The 22,305-nt window shown below is 36.4% G+C and overlaps 1 protein-coding gene across 10 annotated transcripts in view; it reads right to left on the minus strand.

Annotated features, from left to right (window-relative positions):
* The window catches only part of DMD (dystrophin), a 2,259,748-nt gene that overhangs the window by 558,459 nt on the left and 1,678,984 nt on the right, over positions 1-22,305 (minus strand). For all 10 annotated transcript variants that reach the window (XM_036992000.2, XM_036992004.2, XM_036992005.2 and 7 more), the window contains one exon: positions 12,021-12,138. In XM_036992000.2, coding sequence (XP_036847895.2) covers positions 12,021-12,138 — 118 coding nt within the window. The remainder of the gene's footprint in view (positions 1-12,020; positions 12,139-22,305) is intronic.

The following is a 22,305-nucleotide window of genomic DNA, read 5'->3' on the forward strand; positions in this document are numbered from 1 at the left end:
CTAACTATCTGATATCTATATATATCTATCATATATATCTATATTCTGTGGGATATATTTTCAGTCATTGAAACATGTAGCTACTGAGAGGGAAACCTGGGTGTTTTGATTGCCCTGCTAGATGCTAAGAAAAACATTAATCCTATTCCATTAATCGCTATGTGCTCCTTATGGGACTATGGCCCCATGTACATGTATGCTATATTTGGCATGGTACCCAGCATTGAGAGACATAACCTGATGCTCCAAAACTCTGAACAGTTAACAAGCATTAGTAATAATCAAGAGAATTCCCCCATTTCCTCATCCAACAAGACTGTGCCTTCCCCTTTTAGTGGTTCCTACAAAGGGTAAGACTAAACAACATTCTTAAAGAGGAAAAGGTGAAGTACTATTGTTTCAAAAGGCCAACATAAGCCCATATAGTCCTGTATTGTTTGTATTACCTTACCTTTCTGCCTAATTACACTAGATGTTCACATTTTCAGGTTGACCGGATTTTATCAATTCATGGCACAGTTTTCTACTTAATGACAGAGAAAAGAGTTTCCCCCTCATTCTTATTCTTTGCACTTAGGAATCAAATTCATCTTTTCAAACATTCTGTCATTTAGTACACACTTTTCTGATAACAAGTGAGTCAGGCTGGTATGACTCTCTCTCCTTCCTTCCTTCCACCAATGTTGTTTTTCTGAAAGCCAGCTGTGGCCAAAGCCAGCAGTTCCATGGCTCTTGTATGAAAGAGAAATATCTGATTCCAATGGTCAGGTTTACTGTTTATATCACTGCCCTAGAGACTTAGTAGATAACTCTCAATAGCTTCACTCCTGCGATCAGGGTTAGACTTATAGGTGGTAATAAACCAGTATGCATTAACTGGAGACCCTGAAAATAGAATATTCTGTATAAGTATTTTTGCTTTATCTTGATATTGAAGATAATAAAAAGCATTTCTTTCATTCATTCATTCCTTCAGAAAATCTTGATGGAAAACCTATTTTTCCAAGGCCCTAGACTGGAATTTAAGAGAATCAACACTCTCAGTAAAGACAGATTTTTTGAACAAGTACTAAAAATTTTGTGTATAAACATAAGAACAGTTCTCAATCTTCAGGTACTTGTTTTCTTGATGTGCAGATCTCTTACCCTTATAGCAGAGCTCTATCACTGTTGACATCTAGAAGATGCAGTAGAGCTCTCAGTAATGAGGATTGCTGATTGTCAGGGACTGAATGTTTGTGCCTCCCACCTACCTCTCAGTTCACATGTTGAGGCCCTAATCTGCAATGTGATGGTATTTAGAGATGGCACTCTTGGGAAGTAATTAAACCTAGATGAGGTCATAGGGTGGGGCCCCATGATGGGGTTACTATCCTTATAAGAAGAAGGAGAAAGCAGAGTTTTCCCTTTTTCTACCATGTGAGGATACAATGAGAAGATAATCCTCTGCAAGCCAGGAAGGGGTCTCTCTAACCGAATCTTCTAGGACTCCGATCTCAGACTTCCTGGCCTCCAAAACTGTAAGAAATAAGTAAGCCACCTGGACTATAGTAGTTTGTTATAGAAGACTGAGATGACTAAGATAATGATATTTGTGTGGTGATCTGCGATTTGAAAAGGACTTTTTTATGTGTCATTTCATTTAATTCTAACAGAAATCTGGTACAGAAGGCATCAGGAGCCCAAATTTGCACATGAAACAAAGGATCAAAGAGATTAAATAACTTGCCAAGGGTCCTGCTGTCATTAAAGGGCAGAGCCAGGACTTAAAACACATCTTTTTTAAGATTCATTGCTTTTAGCACTATATTACTCTTAGAATGAAATTAAGGAAAGGCATTCTCATGTGTTCATCTCACTAACATAAAAGTAGTAACCATCATTGCTGTCAGTCATCATTATCATTATTATTCCATGACCAAGTGTTAGCTTCTAGGTCTTTCGGTTAGGCCTCCAAAACTCAAAAGCTTTCTTTTCAAAACCTGTATACTCCATGTGGGGCTAGGCTGAGTAGACCTGAAATGATTATTAACATGCCTAGCAATACGGAAGAAATCTTGGTGGGTCTTTTTCCTTTCAATGTGCACTATTAGGATAAAGGGCACACACCAGTGGCCTGTCATTTTCAAGGGAAGAGCAGCATTGACATTTGCTGGGCTGCCTGATGGGTACAGTCAAAGCAACATGGGATCATGTTTCAGAAAACTATTCATTTGAAGGTTTGATAAGTCCCATGGTAGTCAGCTTCAAAGCAGTCTCCAGTGATACTCATTTCCTGGTATTCATGCCATTTTGGAGTCCTTCCTCCCCCTAACTCACTGCACCAGGGCTGACTGGTGTGACAAATAATTTACTGAAGAAGTAATAGTATGAATGCTAAGCTAAGTCAAAAAGGCACTACAGCTTCTGCCTTAGTACTCATGGTTACTTGTTTAGCCACAAAGTCATGGGGACACTTAAGCAATCCCATTGAAAAGCTCACATAGAGAGGAACCAACTAGTCACCACCACCTCACAAACCGTGCACAAGTGAGCTACCTTGGGAGTGGATTCTCCAGCCCCACTCAAGTTTTCAGCTGCGTGCAGCTCCAGTTGACTACCAACTGCAACCTCATGAGAAATCTCAAGACAGAAACCCTCAAAGAAATCACCCCTGATTTTCTGACCAACAGAACCTGTGAGAGAAATAGTTATTGCTGTTTTAAGGCACTAAGTTTTGGGGTGATTCATTTTGTAGCAATAGGTAACTGCAAACTCCTTTTTCTGACTTAAGTAGAATGAGTCCAGCTCTCTCCTTTGCATGGAGAAAGGTCACAATCTCTTAATCCTTCCTGCTTGTTTCATAAATGTTTTCCTTAAGGATGGTGTAGCAGAATAAAGACTCATGGTAAGTAATTTGATCCATGGCTTCAAATGATTAATAAAGACATTTTGGTTAAGAAAGAAATGGTAGGTCCAAAATAATCCCTATACTTTTCTAACATGTGAGGAGTGCTGAGAGAACCTTGTAGGGGCAGTCCATGGTACACATCACACACGGGCTTAGCTTCATCTAAACTGCATGGCATTACCAAGGAGTAATAAAATAGAACAGAAATTCAGATCTTTACTTGCAGTGCCCCATTAGGCCATAAGATAAACATGGTAGCCTATGAAAATCTGGAATTTCCCCTGTGGCTACATCTCTTTCTGTTTTATATTTGTCTTATCAGCTCACTTTGTCTGAGTGTGAGATTCTTTATATTTATTCATCAGCCACTTTATTCTATCATACCAGAAAAGAAAAAATCATTTTCATTAACTGGTTTATGTATTTAATAGTTATGTTCATTATGTTTAGCTTTTAAAGTGGATAAGTAGGACATTTGCTAATCCAAATCTTTCCCTTTGAAAAGAAATGTAATGATAAAATAAGCAATTATTAGAAAACACTATTTATGTTCATAATTATAGCTACATAAGTTGAAATAAATATATTTATTTTTCCTATTACACAGACACATGAAAGATTAATAATTGAATAAAATGAGAAAGCTGATTTGGATTTTAAATCTTATTCAAATATATATTTGATATTAATCCTCTGATAGAATTAAAGAATGAGATACATTAAAGTGGAATTATTTCATGATAGATGTTTAGGATGAATTTAACACACCATAAATAAAATTCTATAAAGAAAGGAAAAGCATACGCACTTGTTTTTTATAAGTAAACTTTTTAATAAACATTTACAATTACTGTGATGGAGCTCTAAAATCCATTAAGATGTTAAAGATCATTTCTATTATTGTATATTTCAAGGTACCCTATTAACTAGATACTAATGAGAATTAAAGGAATCATGAAATTTATATCTAAAGAAACACATGGCACTATGAACCTTACTGTGGATGGTCAATTTTATATGTCAACTTGAGTAGAAAGTGATGCCTTGTTGTTTCTTTCAGCACCAGTCTAGAGGTTGCTAAATGAAGGTGTTTTATAGATGTGATTAACATTTAAATCAGTAGACTTTCAGTAGATTAGCCTTCATCATGTAGGTGGGCCTCATCCAATCATTTGAAGACCTTAAGAGAAAAGACTGAGGTCACCAAAAGAGGTAGGAATTCTGCCTACAGACAGCCTTTGGGCTGAAGATTGTAGTATCAATTCTTCTCTGGGTATCCATCCTGGTGGCCTGCACTGAAGATTTCTGACTTACAGTCCCCACAATCACTGGAGCCAATTCTTTAAAATCTTTTTCTTCTTATATATACAAACACACACACACACACACACACAGAGAAATACAGGGTTCTCTGGAGAATGCTGACAAATTCATTATTGCTAACAAATAACACTGAAAGAAAAGAGTAACAATAATAAAAATAAATGTAGGAACACCCTTATTCCTTATTGAATAAGGGAAGTTTTGTTTAAACCCTTGGTATATTATCAAGGTCCACTTTACCCAAATTTATTTTTTGAGTTTCTTTTTGGGAAGTTCTAACTATTTGTAAAAGTGATATTTCATGACATTTATTCTCTCCTGGTGGTCTACTGAAAAGCAAAGTGATATTTGCTTACTTTTTAAATAAAATTAAATTCACCTTATTTCTCAATTACCATATAGGCCCCCTGAATCCTTTTATAAGTCAAAGATACATTTTGTAGTCTTAGTGTTATTTTTCCTGTAATTAGGAACATTTTCCTATTTCATTTCTCATAAATTATTCTTAAGTATGCTAAAATGACTAGTAAATGGAAAATTATGGAATTGTTTAGAAGGATAATACAGCAGTGAAATAAACATTCATCCTTTAGCTTTCTTATTAAGTTGACCAAAATATTGCATCTTTTTTCAAGAAGGTATAAAATAAGACCGGAGACACCATCTTCACAGTCTGCTTTTAGCTTTCATTGAATGTGGCTGAAAATGTCAAATTTTTCATTTTACTCTTGTAATATCAAAGATAAGAAAATTGTCAAAGGAAGACATGCCACAATTATTAGTACATGCAAAGAGACAGACATCACTCTAATATGATGGTGAAATTGATCATATAGATGAAATCTTAGACTGTGAGTCTTCAGATGATGATAACTTAGAGGAATTTTCTCAAATACAAGGATCAATGAGCGAACAATATATTTCTAAGGACAGCAAGGAAATATGTATTCTAATCTAGTTAGTTAGTCCACAGGAAGGACTTAATCACATAATATTTTCCTTGAAAAACTTGAAGCATTCTGTTTTGCTAAAATGATGCAGGGACACCACATTGCTAATGATGTTATGCATCAAAATATATTTGATAACAGAGAAAGTTGGTGGGTTTAAATTCTTATTAACATTTCTAATAAAGTATGCTTTACTATCTTCTTATTTCTGTAAAGTATTTGAAAAATAAACATAAAAAATAAAAAGCAAACGGTTTCATTAGATCTAGATGGCAAATGGTAATGACTATTTTTCCTGGTATACTGAGGGTTAAGTCAGAGACGTGGTCTACTTAAACACAACAATCCTTAACTCTCAGCTGACAGGTCTCTGCACTTCCTTATCTGATTCAAAGTATCACTAAAAACCAGGAAGAAACTTTTGTTATTGGGCTGGTTGTATAGCAGAAGATACAGAAAACAAAACACAGTACAAACCCTATGAACTCGTTCTTCAGTGTGTGTTTGTCTAAACGCACCTATACTGCACCTAGCTGCCACTGGGAGGGGTGCAGCTAACTCTTCAAACGTTCCTTACAATTAAGCCAAGTTCCAGGCTCTTCCCTAGGTCTCCTTTTCTGTTTACTTGGCTCTGTCTCTGTGTAAGCTCATCTGCTCCAAGTAACTTCCAAAGCTGTGTAGAAGGACTTCACTCCTAAAAATCTCTACTTGTGTTTTCAACCATTTCTTATTATGGTCATTAGCTATATCTTCAGCACACTATTTACCCATATCAACTTCTATCATCCATAATCACCATAATTAACTCATTGTCCTGACTTTGTCTCTGGTTATGATATTACCACTGTCCAAAACACTGAATCTCAAAATCCTAAGAGGAAAGCTCTCTCTTAGATCCTCAATTCCACACACGTAACCAGTGTCTAGATCCTGTTAATGCTAGCTCTACTGCATAACTTAATTCAGTTCTTTCTTTTTACTCCATGGCGACTGCTCTCATTTGGGCTCTCTTGCCTCCAAACTGGTCTCACTGATTACATTTACTCCCTTATCCCTCATAAAATACACACACACACTCCTACTAATTCATTTGTCATGCCATTGCTAACCTAAGTTCAGTTTTTTTGAACTTACGTACTATGTATTTTGAACTTATTATGTATTCTCCTCTCAACCTTTTCTGAAATATCTTTGCCTCTCCACCTTCCCTCTGCCTTTCAAAATCCTATTCATGACCAGATCAAATCTAATCTCGTCCAGGAGGCAGTCCAGGACCCCTCATTCAGAACCAATCTCCCCTTCCTGCTTTCTCTCAACATTTTGTAATTCCGAATGATACACTTACCCTGGACAGCCTTGCATGAATGTACTTGTCCAAATACCCACATTTGATTGTGAGCTCTTTTAAGACAAAGGCTGAATCTTATTTCCCCCTCCATCACCTCTGATATTAACTAGCACAGAGTAAAAATTCAAATATTTACTGAACTGAACTGAACTGAACTCTTTGGTAGCCAGAGGCATCCTGGGAGATGTAAATTTTGAGAGCTGCTTGTAGTTATAACAGGTTGACAGCAGGTGCTAGATGTCAAAAGAAGGAAATTTATATGGTTGACTCCACTTCTTCTAAAATAAGCAACTCTCTAATAGACAATTCTGGAGAGGAAGATATTGGCTGGCATTTCATTAGCAATAGAGATTTCATAAAAATGTGGAGAACAAGAGTCTTTTTATTTCACCATGAAGGATTTCATACATTTGGCTGCCACAATGAATGATAGGTTGACAAAGCTGCTATAAAACTGTCAGTTCATTCAAAAATCTAGTGAGAGTATTTTTTACTCACATACAGCAGAACATTTTCCCTTCTATGGCCCTGTATACTACCTCTTTAAGCAATTTGATACAAGTTAATTTTCTTAAATTTTATACTAAATTTCTCAAAGTATTCTGAATGGGTTTGAAAAAGTCTTAGCTGAAAAAAATAATTTTAATAGAAACAATTCTCTCTTAAGACTTGGCATTATTTCAGAAGTTCCTCCCCTGGAATAGCTGACAAAAGGCCAGATAGTACATCCCCTTCATATTCTCCCATCTCTAGTTCCTCTATACCAAATCTGTCTCACCATAATGGTATGAACCACTTAAGGAATATCTGGTATATGCCATGTCTTCACTTTAGAAACATCACATGATTTTATCTTCATAATCACCCTACCAGTTTAAATATTGTTGCTATCCTCACATTGCTGATGAGGGAATCATGGCTTAGAGAAGTGAATCCAACTGGCCAAGGTTGTGCAGCCAATAGATTATTGAGGTCCACTGTCCTGTAAAGTTCTAACATATGTAAGAGACAACCCTATAATCAGATACCTGAAGCATAGAAGACAGCACTATAATAAATGGGGGGCCACAAAAATTATATCCAGATTACAGTAAACTGAGGTTACTTCTAATATTTTAAGTTCTCAAATAAATACCCCTTCCTATTTTTTGACTAACCAGCCCTTTCCATTTGATGTTCTTCAGGCTTTAGAATCATATAGACAAGAGTTTAAACCCTAGACCCTCACTCAACATCTTACTACAACTCCAGACACACATATTACTTAAGCTCTCTGAGCTTCAGGTTTCTGTCTGTAAAATGAGAGTAATAATATCTATCACCTAAGGTTATAGCAAATATTTAAAATGAATTAACATATAAATTGCCCTCCTTTTTGTAGTATTCCTCACATAAAGGCTTTTCCAAATATTCTTTTAATTCTGTATGTTACTTCATCTTTCCCAAAGCAATTGGTTTTATGAATCTCTCTCTCTTTTTCCTTCATAGAGGAAGAACCAGATTGCCACCAAAGAGCTTATAAAATGTCTTTCCACCAAGCATTCAAACAACTCAATTATATTATAATCAAAAGAAAAAGTTAACATTCACTGAGTTCCTACTATGACTCAGATCTAAGGCTCTTTATGTATCATCTCATTTAATTCTCTCAGACTTGCGGTAGATATAGGCAATCTTATTTTATAGAGGAGGTAACTGATATCAGATAGCTTTCTGAGATTGTTTGTTCAGGGTCATTATCTAAGCTAAGTGGCCAGCCCAGGCAGCTTGCCCTCAAAACCCGTGTGTGCCATTGCTAGAGATCTTTAAAATGGTAATGGTTGGGGTTGTGGAGGGAGGAGTAACAGAAGCAAGGCTCTCAAATACAAATGTCAGATGAGCCATGTTCACCAATATTAAATGTGTAATAAAGAGGAGTAAGAGAGAGCAGTTCTTTCTTTCTGTATCTTCCTCACTGTTATGTGAGGTATTATGGTATCATGGTTTGCAGTAGTAATGATCATGAACAAGAGATTTTGCATAATTCAGAATCCTTCAAGGAAACAATTTCAGATCCTTCTAGTCTTAATCTGTTTTTGGTCCCCTGACCTAGCCGTTTTACAGAAAAAAAAGATCAGGAATGACTGACACCTTCAGCAACCAAAGATTTGAAGGAAAATGAGCAGTTTGAACATCAGAAACAGCAAGGAAAAATTCTTATTTGAATGATGTAGAATGAAATTTATTTTCTCACCTAGACTACTATGACATGATTTCCATCAATATAATCATCTGAACACAACAGATACCATGGAAATAGTTTGATACAGTGAAACATGTTGGCATTTTGCAATTCCAATTACTTGAGATTTTTAGCATGGATATTACTTGTAGAGAAGAATTGCTTTTTACTGGGCTTTCTCTTGGTAGAAAAGTCTATACGTGTAATAACTATGTATAGATTTCTCCAGCTGTTCGAAGTTATGAACTGGGATTTACTCAAGGGGGAAAAATGTTTCAATATAGCATTATACACTTACTGAATATTTTTCTTTATTTAGCTGATTCCTTTTTAAGTATTTCTAGAAGTTTCAGAGCAATAAAAAAGGAATACTGAAATCTTCAAATAAGAAAATGCAATTTTATGAGCAAGTATTTTATGTCTGCTCATTCCCTGAAAATCATATCTATACTAAGAAAAACTCTATTTTGAACACAATTGAGAGTTTATGAGTATTGAATTTCCACCCCATTTCAAAGATCTCCAAATGTAGAGATAAACTGAAGCATAGCAGGGTTGCAAAATCACATTGTTTAGATGAACATATCTTGTCAGAATTATCCTGGTATCAGCATTAGCGGCTCCAGGTATATTTGGAACTAAGATTCTGGTTTAGGCTCATATTGCATATGACATGTCTCAACTGATACCTGCTTTTAAAAAAGTGCTTTTTTGGACCATTTGGATTAGAACTTTCCACTATGCTGCAAATATTCATAAAGGTATTCATTCCTAAATGACAAAAGCTTAGAAAAACAGAACTATTCAAATAATTGGATATTAATAGAGAGAGAAAAACCTGCCCTCCAGTCACTGAATTTTAGTGTACATCATGAAAAAAAGTCAATACAATATCAAAAAAAGATCATAAGGGATAATGGGAAATGTTTAGAAAATGTTGAATGGATAGTATAAAATAAATTAGTGTTATTTTCCTCTTACAGAAAAAATACAAGTTATTTTTCATTAGTAAAATAAGAAATGATTCTCCATATAGAATATTGGAGTTGCATAAACATCTTTGTCAAATTTCCATATTTCTCAGGCAAGAAAGAGATTACTTAACTGTGCAATAAGAATTCCGTCTCATACTGAGTAAATCATTCACTACTATTTCTTCTTTTGGCCCAGTATGTTGCAACATTGCAGAGAAACCTCGTGGTTCCAGTTTAAAAGAGGAATGTTCTACACCTCTCTTTGTTGGTCATTACAAGGCAATTTTGCTCTTGCCCTGCTGGTTATAGAAATGACATCCTATAACTTACACAAAACTATAAAACTTAAGGGCATTCTTCCTGTCCAAATTATCTGTGAAAGAGACTGACTAGTTTCTTACCAAACTAGTTCCTCCTTCCTGGTGAGGACAATATTTTCTTGCTTCAGTTACTTTGTCATTTGGTGTGGCCATATGACAAGTTCCAGCCAATAGACTGTGAACAGAATTAATGTGTACGACTTCCAGGCCTGGTTTATAATAAATCCCAATGGGCAATACTCATTTCTCATCTGCCCATTAAATGCACAGGACTCTGATGTTCTGGACACAAAAGATAGAATGGGCTTGGATCCCCCAGATGATTTCATAGAGGGCTGCTTATTTGGACTGCACCAGAATAGAAAGTAAACTTCTGCTGTGGTAAGCCACCATGGTTTGGGAGCTTAGTTAGAGTGGCTAGTGCTACCCAACTACTACATTGATACATAGCCAAAAACACCGAGCAACAAAAAGTTAGAATTTCAAAATTAAGAAAAGTCTAATTTCATTAACAATCACTACAACTGAAAGAGGAAATGCCTTTAGGAAGTGAATCAAAATATACATAATTACAGACCAAAAAAGTATTCAGTCCTAGTCCTAGTGATTAAGGTCATTAACAAAAACAACAAAACAGGATGGGGAAATGGTAAACATATTAGAAGGAACACAGTCTGTCAAGCCAGAAAGAGACATTTGCAAATTCCAAGCTCTTTCTTTGCTTGCTTCATAAACTTGAGGAATTTGATTAACCATTCTCAGAAATCGTTTCCTCATCTATAAAATAGGGATTATGAAATTCAGCTGACAGGATTTTGTAAAGATTTTACACCCCCCCACATATAACACATACTGCCTGATACCTAGGAGGTATTCAATAAATAGTATAGCTATTATCACTAAGCATTTATCTAGTATGTACAAGTATGACTAAAAATATTTTTCAAATATTTAACATTTTATTTGGGTTCCTCTTTCCCTTCCCCCCATGTACTGGCAGTCAGGCACTCTGCTGCCCCTTAGGAAGGTGTTGACACATAATGTAAATTATAAAGGCATCGATTATTGGGTTTTGAGTTTCACAAGCCTAGGCCTGGTATAAGACACAAGATTTGGAAGTAAAATTGACGATTAAATGACAGTGTCTCTACTCCTGCACTGGAAAAGATTCCTATGGTTGTGGGAAGAGACAGGAGGGGGTACCGCAGGGGAAGAGAGAACATTCAGTCCCTATGTGTGTCCCAAGGGAGATCAGGGGGAGTGAAGGGAGGAAACTCAGTGAGATCCTTGGGAATCTGATAGCAGAGATGACCTGGGCCTCATTTCCGAGGAGAGCCCCTGAGGGAAATGAGATGGCTTGAGAGTAGCTTCCCCTGCTCTTCCCTCCGTCCCTCTTCTTGACTAATGCGTGGCCACTCAGAATCTCTGTGAAGAAGAAAGGAGTGCATGCAGTGGCTGGGCACCTGAGCCTGAACAGTCTCCCCAAATGTCCATCCACCTCAGTATGGCATAAGGAACGGTAGGTACGATGATTTCCGATATTACACAATGAGGGCACCACAGTAACAGAGAGATGTCCTGCTCTGAAAGTGCCACTGTAGACAGGAATGAAAGATGGTCCAGGAAGCAACTGCCAGCTTGGACCAACAGCCAAGCATGTGAGGGAGAGACTGGCATCTCCTGGAGGCCAGCCCAGATAGATGACACCTGAGGAGCAAACGTACTGTCACCCCATGCTCACCATGCCCACCACTCCATGCTTTGCAACTATGTAAGCCTGGATTGACAAAATTAAGATTTCCTCTATTGCATGAAGTTACGATCCAGTTACTGAAAGATAACATTATAGAATGAAAAATCGTGGTACAATTGTTATCACTCACAACTATTTAGCTCTATTTTTATAAATGCGATGGAGGTTTATGAACTTGAGTCATTATTGAAACTTTTCTTCCATCTTTCCTTAAGTTTCACAAGCCTGTGAAGAGACTTACTCCGATCAGTGATGATTGTTCTAGCCTCTTGATTGTTGGTTTTGTTTTTCAAATTCTGGGCAGCGGTAATGAGTTCTTCCAACTGGGGGCGCCTTTGTTCCAAATCCTGCAGTGTTGCCTGAAGGAACAAATAAAACTCAATATTGAGGTGCCCCAGCACTGTGCATTCCTTTTATGTAATACAAAGTCAAGTGGAATTTTCAAACCAACCAAAGCACTTCTAGAAAGAAAAAAGATGTTACTGGGTATAAATCTCTAATGTACAAGGCTTTATACAGAGAATGATTTAACAAGAAATGTGTTTCATTTTTTAGATACCAAAGACATTTCACATGAAAATCTTGATTATAGATTTGCCTCACTACTTAAGAGCTTAGCCCCAGCCATTTCAGATTACCTAGGTTGACTTACACCTTTATATGAGTAAGAAGTGTAATTCTGAATTATGACACTATTTAAGCTATTTATAATTGTAATCTCATGCTGTGTGGTGTCAAACATAAGGTGTATATGTTAGAAACAGAAAACGCACAGAAATGATTTATGAGACATAACTTATTTAACTTCTTTATACCTGAGATGCCTCATCTATAAAATGAGAAAGTGATGTAGATGAACTAATTAGTCTTTCTCCAAAATTGCCTCAGATAAGAATCACCTGACTCCTTTGCTTCACCCCCACCCCCCCACCCCAACCCCCCCACCAAAACAAATGAATTACTATAAGGGAGGAGGGCTGGGAATCTGCATTTTTAACAACTTCTCTACTTAATTCTATGATCAGGCAAGTTTGGAAAGCATCAGCCTAGAAGTCAATATTCCATATTACAACTAACTAAAATTTAATACTGCTTTAGATAAAAGTACTAAATAGAATGAAGCTAGCAAAGATACAAATATATTTTTATTTATAGGTAGCATTGTTAATCATTAAGAAATTCCTCTCTCCTTCAAGGGTCCATCTATTATTTCTGTCATCTTACTCTCTCTACCCTAAAGGGCCCAAATCCCAACAGTATTTGTAAGGAAGTTTGGGAAAAATAAGCTCTCTCTTTTGTTCTTGCTCTGAAGCTAAATACATTTTATTTTAATCTGGAGAAGTGCAATGAATATTCATTATTAGTTTATGACCACTATGTGACAGATGTTTTACACATGTCTTGTCACTAATAACCAAGCCAGAAGTCTTTCTGGTTTTAAATCCTATGCTCTTCCTACTACTACATGGAGTAGATGACAGTAACGAGATGTAATGTGGCAGACAGTGATGCTTATGAAACTTGGTTATCTACTGTGCATTTTGCTGCTGATTGTCTAAGGATGTTTGTTTTTGGAAAGGCAAAATTTTGATCATTCTTGCAGTGGTTTTTTTTTTTTTTTGTGAAGATACAGGGAGACAGGCCTTGCGATTTAAGCTCAATTGCTTTTGGTAGTATTAAAATTATGCAAAGAACTTACCCAAACACTACAGTTTTGAGCACTGTCACCTCCCTGTATTGAAAAATTGGAGGGGCTAATATTTTAACAAATTTTCTGCATTTGCAAGCTGCAATTGCTCAGAAGAAAAATTCAATTTTCAAGTTTCTACCTTTTATGGTTGCTTTACACAAAAGGTTGGTTGAAATATGGAACAAATTGCCAAAGACAGCTACTGAAGTAAGTGGTGTATAGTCAGTCGAAGAGTACTGAACAAATTTTAAGGTAGGAACCATGTAGCTGCACATAGATTTTATGAAATAAGATGTTTTTCCTAGGTTAGAATGTTAAATTCTGGTCATCTGTGACACAGTAAGCTGAAAAGGCACATTGGGATTCCCAGCTCTTAATTATTTAATACAATCAATAGATTAAAAAAAAAGACCAACTTACCCAGGAACCTCACAGAAAGTTAAATCTTCTCCTCAGACTCAAAGAACTCTAAGTACATATGGCGAGGAGAGTACCCAAGTTCATTCGTCTAGTCACTCATTCTTTCATTTTATAAATATCAAGTGCTAGGCTCTGTTCTAGGGGCTATGGGTTTAATAATGAACTAGCTATGCTATGTGTAATTTAAATGAAAATTTGTGTTTTTTGATACTTGGAAATTTTTATAGCACAGAGATAATCTTTATTGTTATTTTTCTTTGATTTAGTATTGGATTCACCCTCAAATAACTTTGCTTCTTGTTTCTGGGTATATTACTCAATGTTGGCTATACTTCTTCCCTTCTTTTAGGATTACAAAGCTCATTTAAGAAGTAGGTTATAGAAGTAACCTCATCAACTTTAATCTAAATTAAACCTGACCACAATGAACAGCTTTTACGGCTGAAATTAGCAAGCATGTCACTTTAGACTTAAAACAAGCCATTTTCCTCTCTAATGAACAAAATAGGTCTCAGGGTATTGTGAAACCTGTTCTCAGGTTGGGTGATTCTCTAATTCTGCTGACAGACACATGCTTTGTAAGCACCTGAGAAGATTATTAATGACATCCTCTGAAGCAGACTCCTTAAAATCTAAAGAGATTCACAGCTGCAAGCAAACTGCATTTCTAACGTATTTCAAAACAAAATTCTAACTTTATCCTACTCTTTGGTCAACACACATAATGTCCATTTCAAAAAAGAAACTACACAATAATAATACATATTGCTATGGAAGTTATCACACACAAATACACTCATTAAACAGTGGTTTCTCAGTGAAGTAGAAGGGAAATTTTCTCCATCAATTCTCTTTCCAGAAATAAAGGGAAGGATTTGAATATGGAATACATTTAAATATTTTTCCATTAAGACATTATAAAAATAGAGACTAAAAGACTTTCTTGCTAATGAATAGAACACATGTATTCAGTAAGAGGAATGACTGTTTTTTCCTTTGGTTTTCCTCTTGAGTGTATTCTATTTGTTTGCTATAATAATTTCTTTGACCTGGCAATTTTATAATCCTGCAATTTCTCAAGTACAGTGACTTTCATCTATTTCATTGAGCCACCTATATACAGAACGCCTTAGATCTGATCATTACTCAAACTACCCACCTCCAAAACATCCGTCCCTGAAATTCTCTTCTCTGCCCCTAATCTGGTGCTCTTACCAGATGCTACTTTCTCAAAATGACTGTTCCTCCTCTAATCTTCATTCTCATATGGCCTCCAGCCCTCTTTTATCATTCAATTTCCTCATTATAACTTTAGTGGTCTACATTTGTCATGTTAAACAAGTAGGATGACAATTAGGCTTATTTATTTTTCTGATATGAGCCCGGATATTCATTGCACATATAACTTAAGACAAAACTAGAACCATTCCATGCTTAACAATACCTCAGCATGATAATTAAGCATGTGTTCATGGATTCTACCACTTTGGAAGAAACAAACACAACAGAAGGAAGGAATCAATGCTATTTCTAAGGAATTATAAGCCAGCTACTGGATGTTGCTGAAAACAGCTTACCCCTTGGAGATGAGAATTCATCATGGATTCCACTAGCTGAGCAAAAATGGAGGGAAAAAAAATCTTCAAATACAAAGTGAATCAGAAGTCATTAATCCTACTGAGGCCCCTTCCAGGGCTGAGGCAAGTGGTTATAAATAGCAATCCAATGAAAAAAGGAGTTAAGCAATGAAGCCATACATACTATAAGTAGGTCATTTTAGGCTCTTGGAAAGAATTACACTTTGTTACTGTACTTGTTAAAATGTTTCTACCTAAATAATACTCAAATAGAAAACTCTATGATTAGTTGAACATTTAGCATTTATATGCCTAAGGAAAGACCTTAACATTTTTAATATTAAGTTTAAATATGAAATATTAAATAGATTATGCTTTTTAATATTTTTCTACAAAATCAACAGTCTTCACTTAGTTACATTTAGAATGAAGGGGCATGGTGATTTTCAATTGTTGCCATTTTCAGGAAATAAAAATGAATTAAGCGTACACATAATGTAAAAATGTAGATCTTATACTCTTTTATTTACAACTTAAAAAATTAACATTAAAGATTGACAAGGTGAAATAGTTTATAAAACCACTTCATGTATGGAAGACAATAAGTGTTTAAATCAAGTTAGTCCTAAATTGCAGCCTTTCGAGTAACTGAAGGAGTTTTACCTGTGAGGCTGCCAATCATCTGTCTAGCTCTCAACTGCCCCACTGAGTACATTAATTCTGGCTTCTTTCTATTGCAATTAGCTCCCTCTCCAAACAGGCTGGCCCAACCCAATGTTGTTGCCTTTACTGTTCTCCACTTCTTCACTTCTTACTTACATTTTAAGCTGGCTTGGATATTTTCCTGCTTGGCATAGCTTCCCTACTTCTCTGAGTGTTCTACCAGCATCTACATTGGTAACTTCTTCATAAACACCTTCTAATTATAGTCAGCTTTTTGTCCTTCATGCATTCAAGAAATACTTTCTCAAAAAGCATTTTATTTTTATGTAACTTAAAACTCACAGAAAATTTGCCAAGAATGGTCAAAGAACTCCCAGGTACCCTTCACCCAGATTTACGAATTGTTAACATTTTGCCACATTTTATTTATCATTCCAGCATTCTCTCTGCATATATAGAATATCTGCATATGTACTATTGTATATATTGTTTTCTGAACCATTTGAGAATAATCTGCAGATATCATGCCCTTTATCCTTTGATACATCAGTGTTTATTTCCTAAGAACAGACATTTTCTTGCATAAGCATAGCTCAATTTCAAAGTCAGGAAATTAATATGGTTTTACTGCTATAATCTAATCCTCACTCTTCATTCATAGTATGACACTTATCCTACTAATTGCCTTTCATTTACTAGTCCAGGCTCATGCATTGCATTTAGTTGTCATATCTCTGTAGTTTCCTTTAATCTGAAGTAGTGTTTTTTTTTTTGCCTTTCTTTGAATTTCATATCATTGATTGTTTTGAGAATATAGACCATATTTTTGGTAGACTGTCCCTCAATTCGTGTTTCAGCAAATATTTTTCACTACTTATGTTATATCAGTCACTGAGCTAGGCACAGGACACAGGACTGAATGAGGAAAAAATATTATTCTCAAGGAGAAAATGACTTAATAGTGTAGACAAGCAGTAAGTAAGCAATTACAATAAACTAGGGTGAATATTATGGTTGGGGCAGCACAGGGAATTTCACAGCATACAGCAGAAATAGCTAACCAAATTTTAGGGTCAAGGAGGGCCTGCTGAAGGAAGGGAAACTTACATGGTTCTCAGCTCTTGTCTAAATTATACAAAATGGTTTTTTAAATAGTCTCTTAGACTCTATTACCTGTAGTCCTTTTCTCAGATTTGGGTAGATCTGACAAATGGAATTATATATAAAGGTATACAACTTGATGTTTTGATAGATGTATAAATTATGAAATGGTCACCACAATAAAACTAGTTAACATATCCATCATCTCAGTTACCTTTTGTGTGTGTGATGAGAATACTTAAGATTGACTGACCTAACAAATTTCGAGTATATATTAACTATAGCTACCATACTGTGCAGTTTTTAACAAATTTTGAGTATACATTAACTAATTACCATACTGTGCATTAGATCTCTAAACCTTACTCATCTTAAAACTGAGAGTTTGTACCCTATTACCAACATCTTCTCATTTCCCTCACTCTTCAGCCCCTGGCAACCACTATTGTACTCTGTTTTTCTGAGGTTGACTTTTTTTAGATTCCACTTATAAGTAAGATCATACAATATTTGTCTTTCTGTGTCTGGCTTGTTTCATTTAGTATAAAGTCCTCCAAGTTCATCTATGTTATCACAAATGGCAGGATTTCCCTCTTTATTAAGCCTGAATAATATTCCATTATACATATATATATACACACACTTCATATTTTCTTTATCAATTCATCTGTTGATGGACATTTAGGTTGTTTCCATGTCTTGGCTATTGTGAATAATGCTGCAATGAACATGGGAGTGCAGATATCTCTTTGAGATACTAAATTCCTCTGGATATACTCCCAGAAGTGGCATTGCTGGACCATATGGTAATTCTAGTTTTAATTTTTTGAGGAACCTCGATACTATTTTCTATAGTGCCTGTACCAATTTACATTCCCACCAACAGTGAATGAAGGTTCCCTTTTCTCCACATATCACCAACACTTGTAATCTCCAGTCTTTTGATAATAGCCATTGTAACAGGTTTGAAGACAAGAGCTGAGAACCATGTGGTTTTGATTTGCACTTCCTTGATGATCAGTGATGTTGAAGACCTTCTCATGTAGCTGTTGGCCATTCGGATGTCTTCTTTAGAAAAATGTTTATTCAGTCTTCTGTCCATTTTGAAACCTGATTACAGGCATACCTGTAGATACTGTGGGCTCAGTTACAGACTACCACAATAAAGTGAATATCACAATAGCACAAGTCAAATGAATTTTTTTATTTCCTAGTACATTTATAAGTTATGTTTACATTATACTGTAGTCTATTAAGTGCGCAATAGCATTATGTCTAAAAACACAGTGTACATATCTTAATAAAAAACGTTTTATTGCTAAAAAATGCTAACCACCATCTGAACTTTCAGTGAGTCATCACTGATCACAGATCACCATACAATTAAAATAATATGGATAAGTTTGAAATATTGTGAAAACTACCAAAATGTGACACAGAGACGTGAAGTGAGCTGTTGAAAAATGGTGGCAACAGACTCACTTGATACAGAGTTGTCATAAACTAATTTGTAAAAAGAAAAAATATCTGCAAAGTACAATAAAGTGAGATGGAATGAAATGAGGTATGTTTGTATTTGCTTTCTTGCTATTGAGTTGTATGAGTTCCTTATATAGTTTGGATCTTAACCCCTCATCAGATTTATAGTTTGCAAATGTTTTCTCCCAGTTTGTAAGTTGCCTTTTTATTCTGTCATTTTTTTTCCTTTGCTGTGCAGAAGGTTTTCTAGTTTGATGTACTCTCACTGGTCTATTTTTACTTCTTTTGCCTGTGATTTCGGTGTTATATCCAAAAATAAATTACCACCCAGACTAATGTCAAGAAGCTTTCCTCCTATGTTTTCTTCTAGTAGTTTTATGCTTTCAGATCTTTAAATACCACTTCAGCTAATATCCACTATGGCAGTCATGGCATCATGAAAGCCTTTATAACTGGGCCCTAACTGACTGAGGACCCTAGCTTCTGCATTTGGAAATTCATTACTACATTGAACAGGAGCCAACCTGCCACAGACGGCTCCTTTCCAATAAGTGAATGTGATGGAAATACTAAAGCAGAGCCTTTCTTAGGAAACATGGGTCTCTTCAGGTGGACTCAGGCTCAGTGACTCCCAAAAGCTTTGCTAAACCTTCTTTAGACTATACACTGGCATGCTTCTGCCCAACCTTCTCTCTGTCTTTCCTTCATTTAAGGTCAGACTTGCATTTCAATCTAATGGCTCTCCCACCTTCCCTGTTTTCCTCCCTATTTCCTTTCACACAGATATCTCCTCTAATAAATTCATTTCCCATTTAATCTTGTCCTGGGACATTTAATCTCAGGCCCCAACTAATACACCCACTTTTCCCTTCTAGACCCTAGACCTCTCCTCACCTCTTCCGATAACACAACATGGTGATTCCATGATAGTACCACCTGGATGTATAACTCACAATCACTGGACATTAACATAATTCTTTCAACTCATGTAAATTAGTATTATTAAATTTGCTTTATTAAAAACCACTGCTACTTTTTTTTTTAAAAAAAAGGCATAGGCATTATTTTAAATGAGCCTGGAATTTAATTGGAGGAAAAGATTATTTAGATGTGTTACATGGTAATGGTGGGTTTCCACTATACACATGTAGCTCAAGAACACAAGGATATCAAAGCAAGCTGCCAGGAATCCTTTCTGTGTAACAACCACTAGTCTTGCTGGAAGACATGGCCAAAGTACTTTTGGGCAAGTTTTCAGATTATGGAAGGTAGATAGCAAAGCTAAGAAAAAAATTTCCCACTTCTGTGGAGTGAGATACACCAGGTAGGCAGAGACCGCAGCCAGGACTAGCTTCCTGGGTGTGAAAGTTGTGTAGGTTGTGCTGGGCTCTGTACACACAAGGGCCCCACGCTGGGTTTACTCTGCTGCTTTCGCCATACTGAAATTCTTTATCATTTTTTTAAATAAGGGGCATTGCATTTTCATTTTTCACTGGGCCCCACACATTATATAGCTGATCCTGACCTCAACCCTGAAGTTAGCAGAGACTGAAGTTATATATGTTGTCGGAAGCACTAGTTAATTGGTGATGGGGAAGAACACATTTGGAAATGAATTAAAATGTCAGTGAAATGCCTCTTGCTTAGTTCCTGAGAACTTATTCTAAATTTCTGTAAGCAGCAATCATGAAACTAAAAAATACATGTTCGGGGGAAAAGAATCTCTTTTGGTCAGGAAAAGCAGAACAGGACAAGTCGGCAGTCACCCAAGATGGGATCATGTCAGTACCAATGATAATTGGAGAGGCAAAGTCATTGTGACTATAGGAGAAGTAAAGCAGGGAACCTACAAAGAAAGTGGTAAATCATCTGAGGGAAGAATTGGGGATTTAAAAGGGTACCTGTGGTTCGGTTAACAATGATGGCTGCTGGGATCTCAAGTTCCATTTCCAGTTTTTAACAAAGTATTAGTTATCCCTAAGGCTTGAGTTGCCTCAGGAAATACATGGGAAACAACTAACAATTAATTCCAGAGACAGTTACTAACTTGCAACCATATGCCAAGCACTTGGCTAATAAACATAGACAAAGCTCCATCTCTTTCCTCAAGGAGCTCATAATCTGGCAGAAAATCAAGACTCATAAACAACATAATACAGCGGAAAGAACATTAACGACAGTAGTTTTTTAGTGAACACTATGTGCCAGAAGAGTCTATCATAGACTGGTGGTTAAGAGAACGGATTCTGCAGTGAGGCTGCCTGGGTTTGAATCTTGGCTACCATTTACTTGGGTTCTTATTTTCAGCAAGTTACTTAACTGATCTCTTCCTTACACCACTGTAAAATGAGGATTATAACAGTATTTACCTCTTTAAGTTTGTTATGAGAATTGAAAAGGTTAATTTTGTAAAATGCTTGGGACATACTCTATGAGGTAGGTACTATTATTATAATAACCATTTTGCAGATAAGGAAAATGCAAGAAAAAGAAGTTAAGCAATTTGTCCAGGATCACAGGTTGGTACCTGGCAGAATTTCTCACACAGGCCATCTGGCCCCACATACCTAGTAGCTATGATATAGTTACAAAGTACCTATGCTATAGTGTAATACAGTACGGCTCTACTAGAGTATGACATAATTATTATACAGGTGTAATTAAATGGGAAAAGAACATGAAACAGGAAAACAAATTAAGTACTGGAATCAGTCAGGGTCTCTGCAATAAACAAATGACCCATTCAAACTGGGATGGGGAATGTCTCCTCCTCAAAGCCTAAAAGACTAAAGGGAGGGTACTGTTCTTAGAATCTGAAAAGTAGCTGCAGAGAGGGGGCTCTTGCCAGGAGCTGTGGGTGTCGGCAAAGCGACCCAGCCATTCCCTGACTCACTGTCCTCTCTCACTCTGCTCTGCTGGCGTCTCCCATTCGAAGGATGTGAGCAAGCAAGCCCACTGCTGCTGCCCATATGATTCAGTCTCCTGGGGTAGAATAGGGAGTTAGACAATGGATCTGACAAAGGGTCTGGCCAAAGTACCCAAGTGAATGGTAAAGACAGAAACAGCCACTGACAGGAATCAGTGAAGGGACAGCCCATATGTAGAAATTCTCAGGAAAGACTTCACAGAAGGGATGGCACTGCACTGGAAGCTTAGAAGATTATGAGGAAGCCTGGCTAGGTCATGAGGAAGGCATTATAAAGGAGGGAAAAGCAGGAACTGAGGTAAGGAAATGAAGCCAAGCCTCAACTGGGCTGCCTGGTGTCTAGGATTCATTGGCAGTAAGGGGAAAACAGCTTAGAGAGATGTAGTGGAAGTGGTTTACGGTTGGCTTTTTAAAATTCCGTTTGGATTTTACTGCGAAGAACTGGGAAACTCTGAAGACTGGAAAAATTGAAGCTATGGGAGCCAAGATTTTGGTAATCCTATGGCTTTGTACACCTTATTCTTTCTGGTTAGCATACCTCCCTCAGTTCTTGGTCCTTCCTGGGAAATATAGTAAAGAGATAATCATAAGTAAAAGTAGTGATTGACCAACTGACCATACAAAAATAAGGGAAAACAGTGATGTAAGAAGGCTAGTTACAACTGGAAGG

This window comes from Manis javanica, chromosome X, assembly GCF_040802235.1.
Source record: "Manis javanica isolate MJ-LG chromosome X, MJ_LKY, whole genome shotgun sequence".
Taxonomy (NCBI): domain Eukaryota; kingdom Metazoa; phylum Chordata; class Mammalia; order Pholidota; family Manidae; genus Manis; species Manis javanica.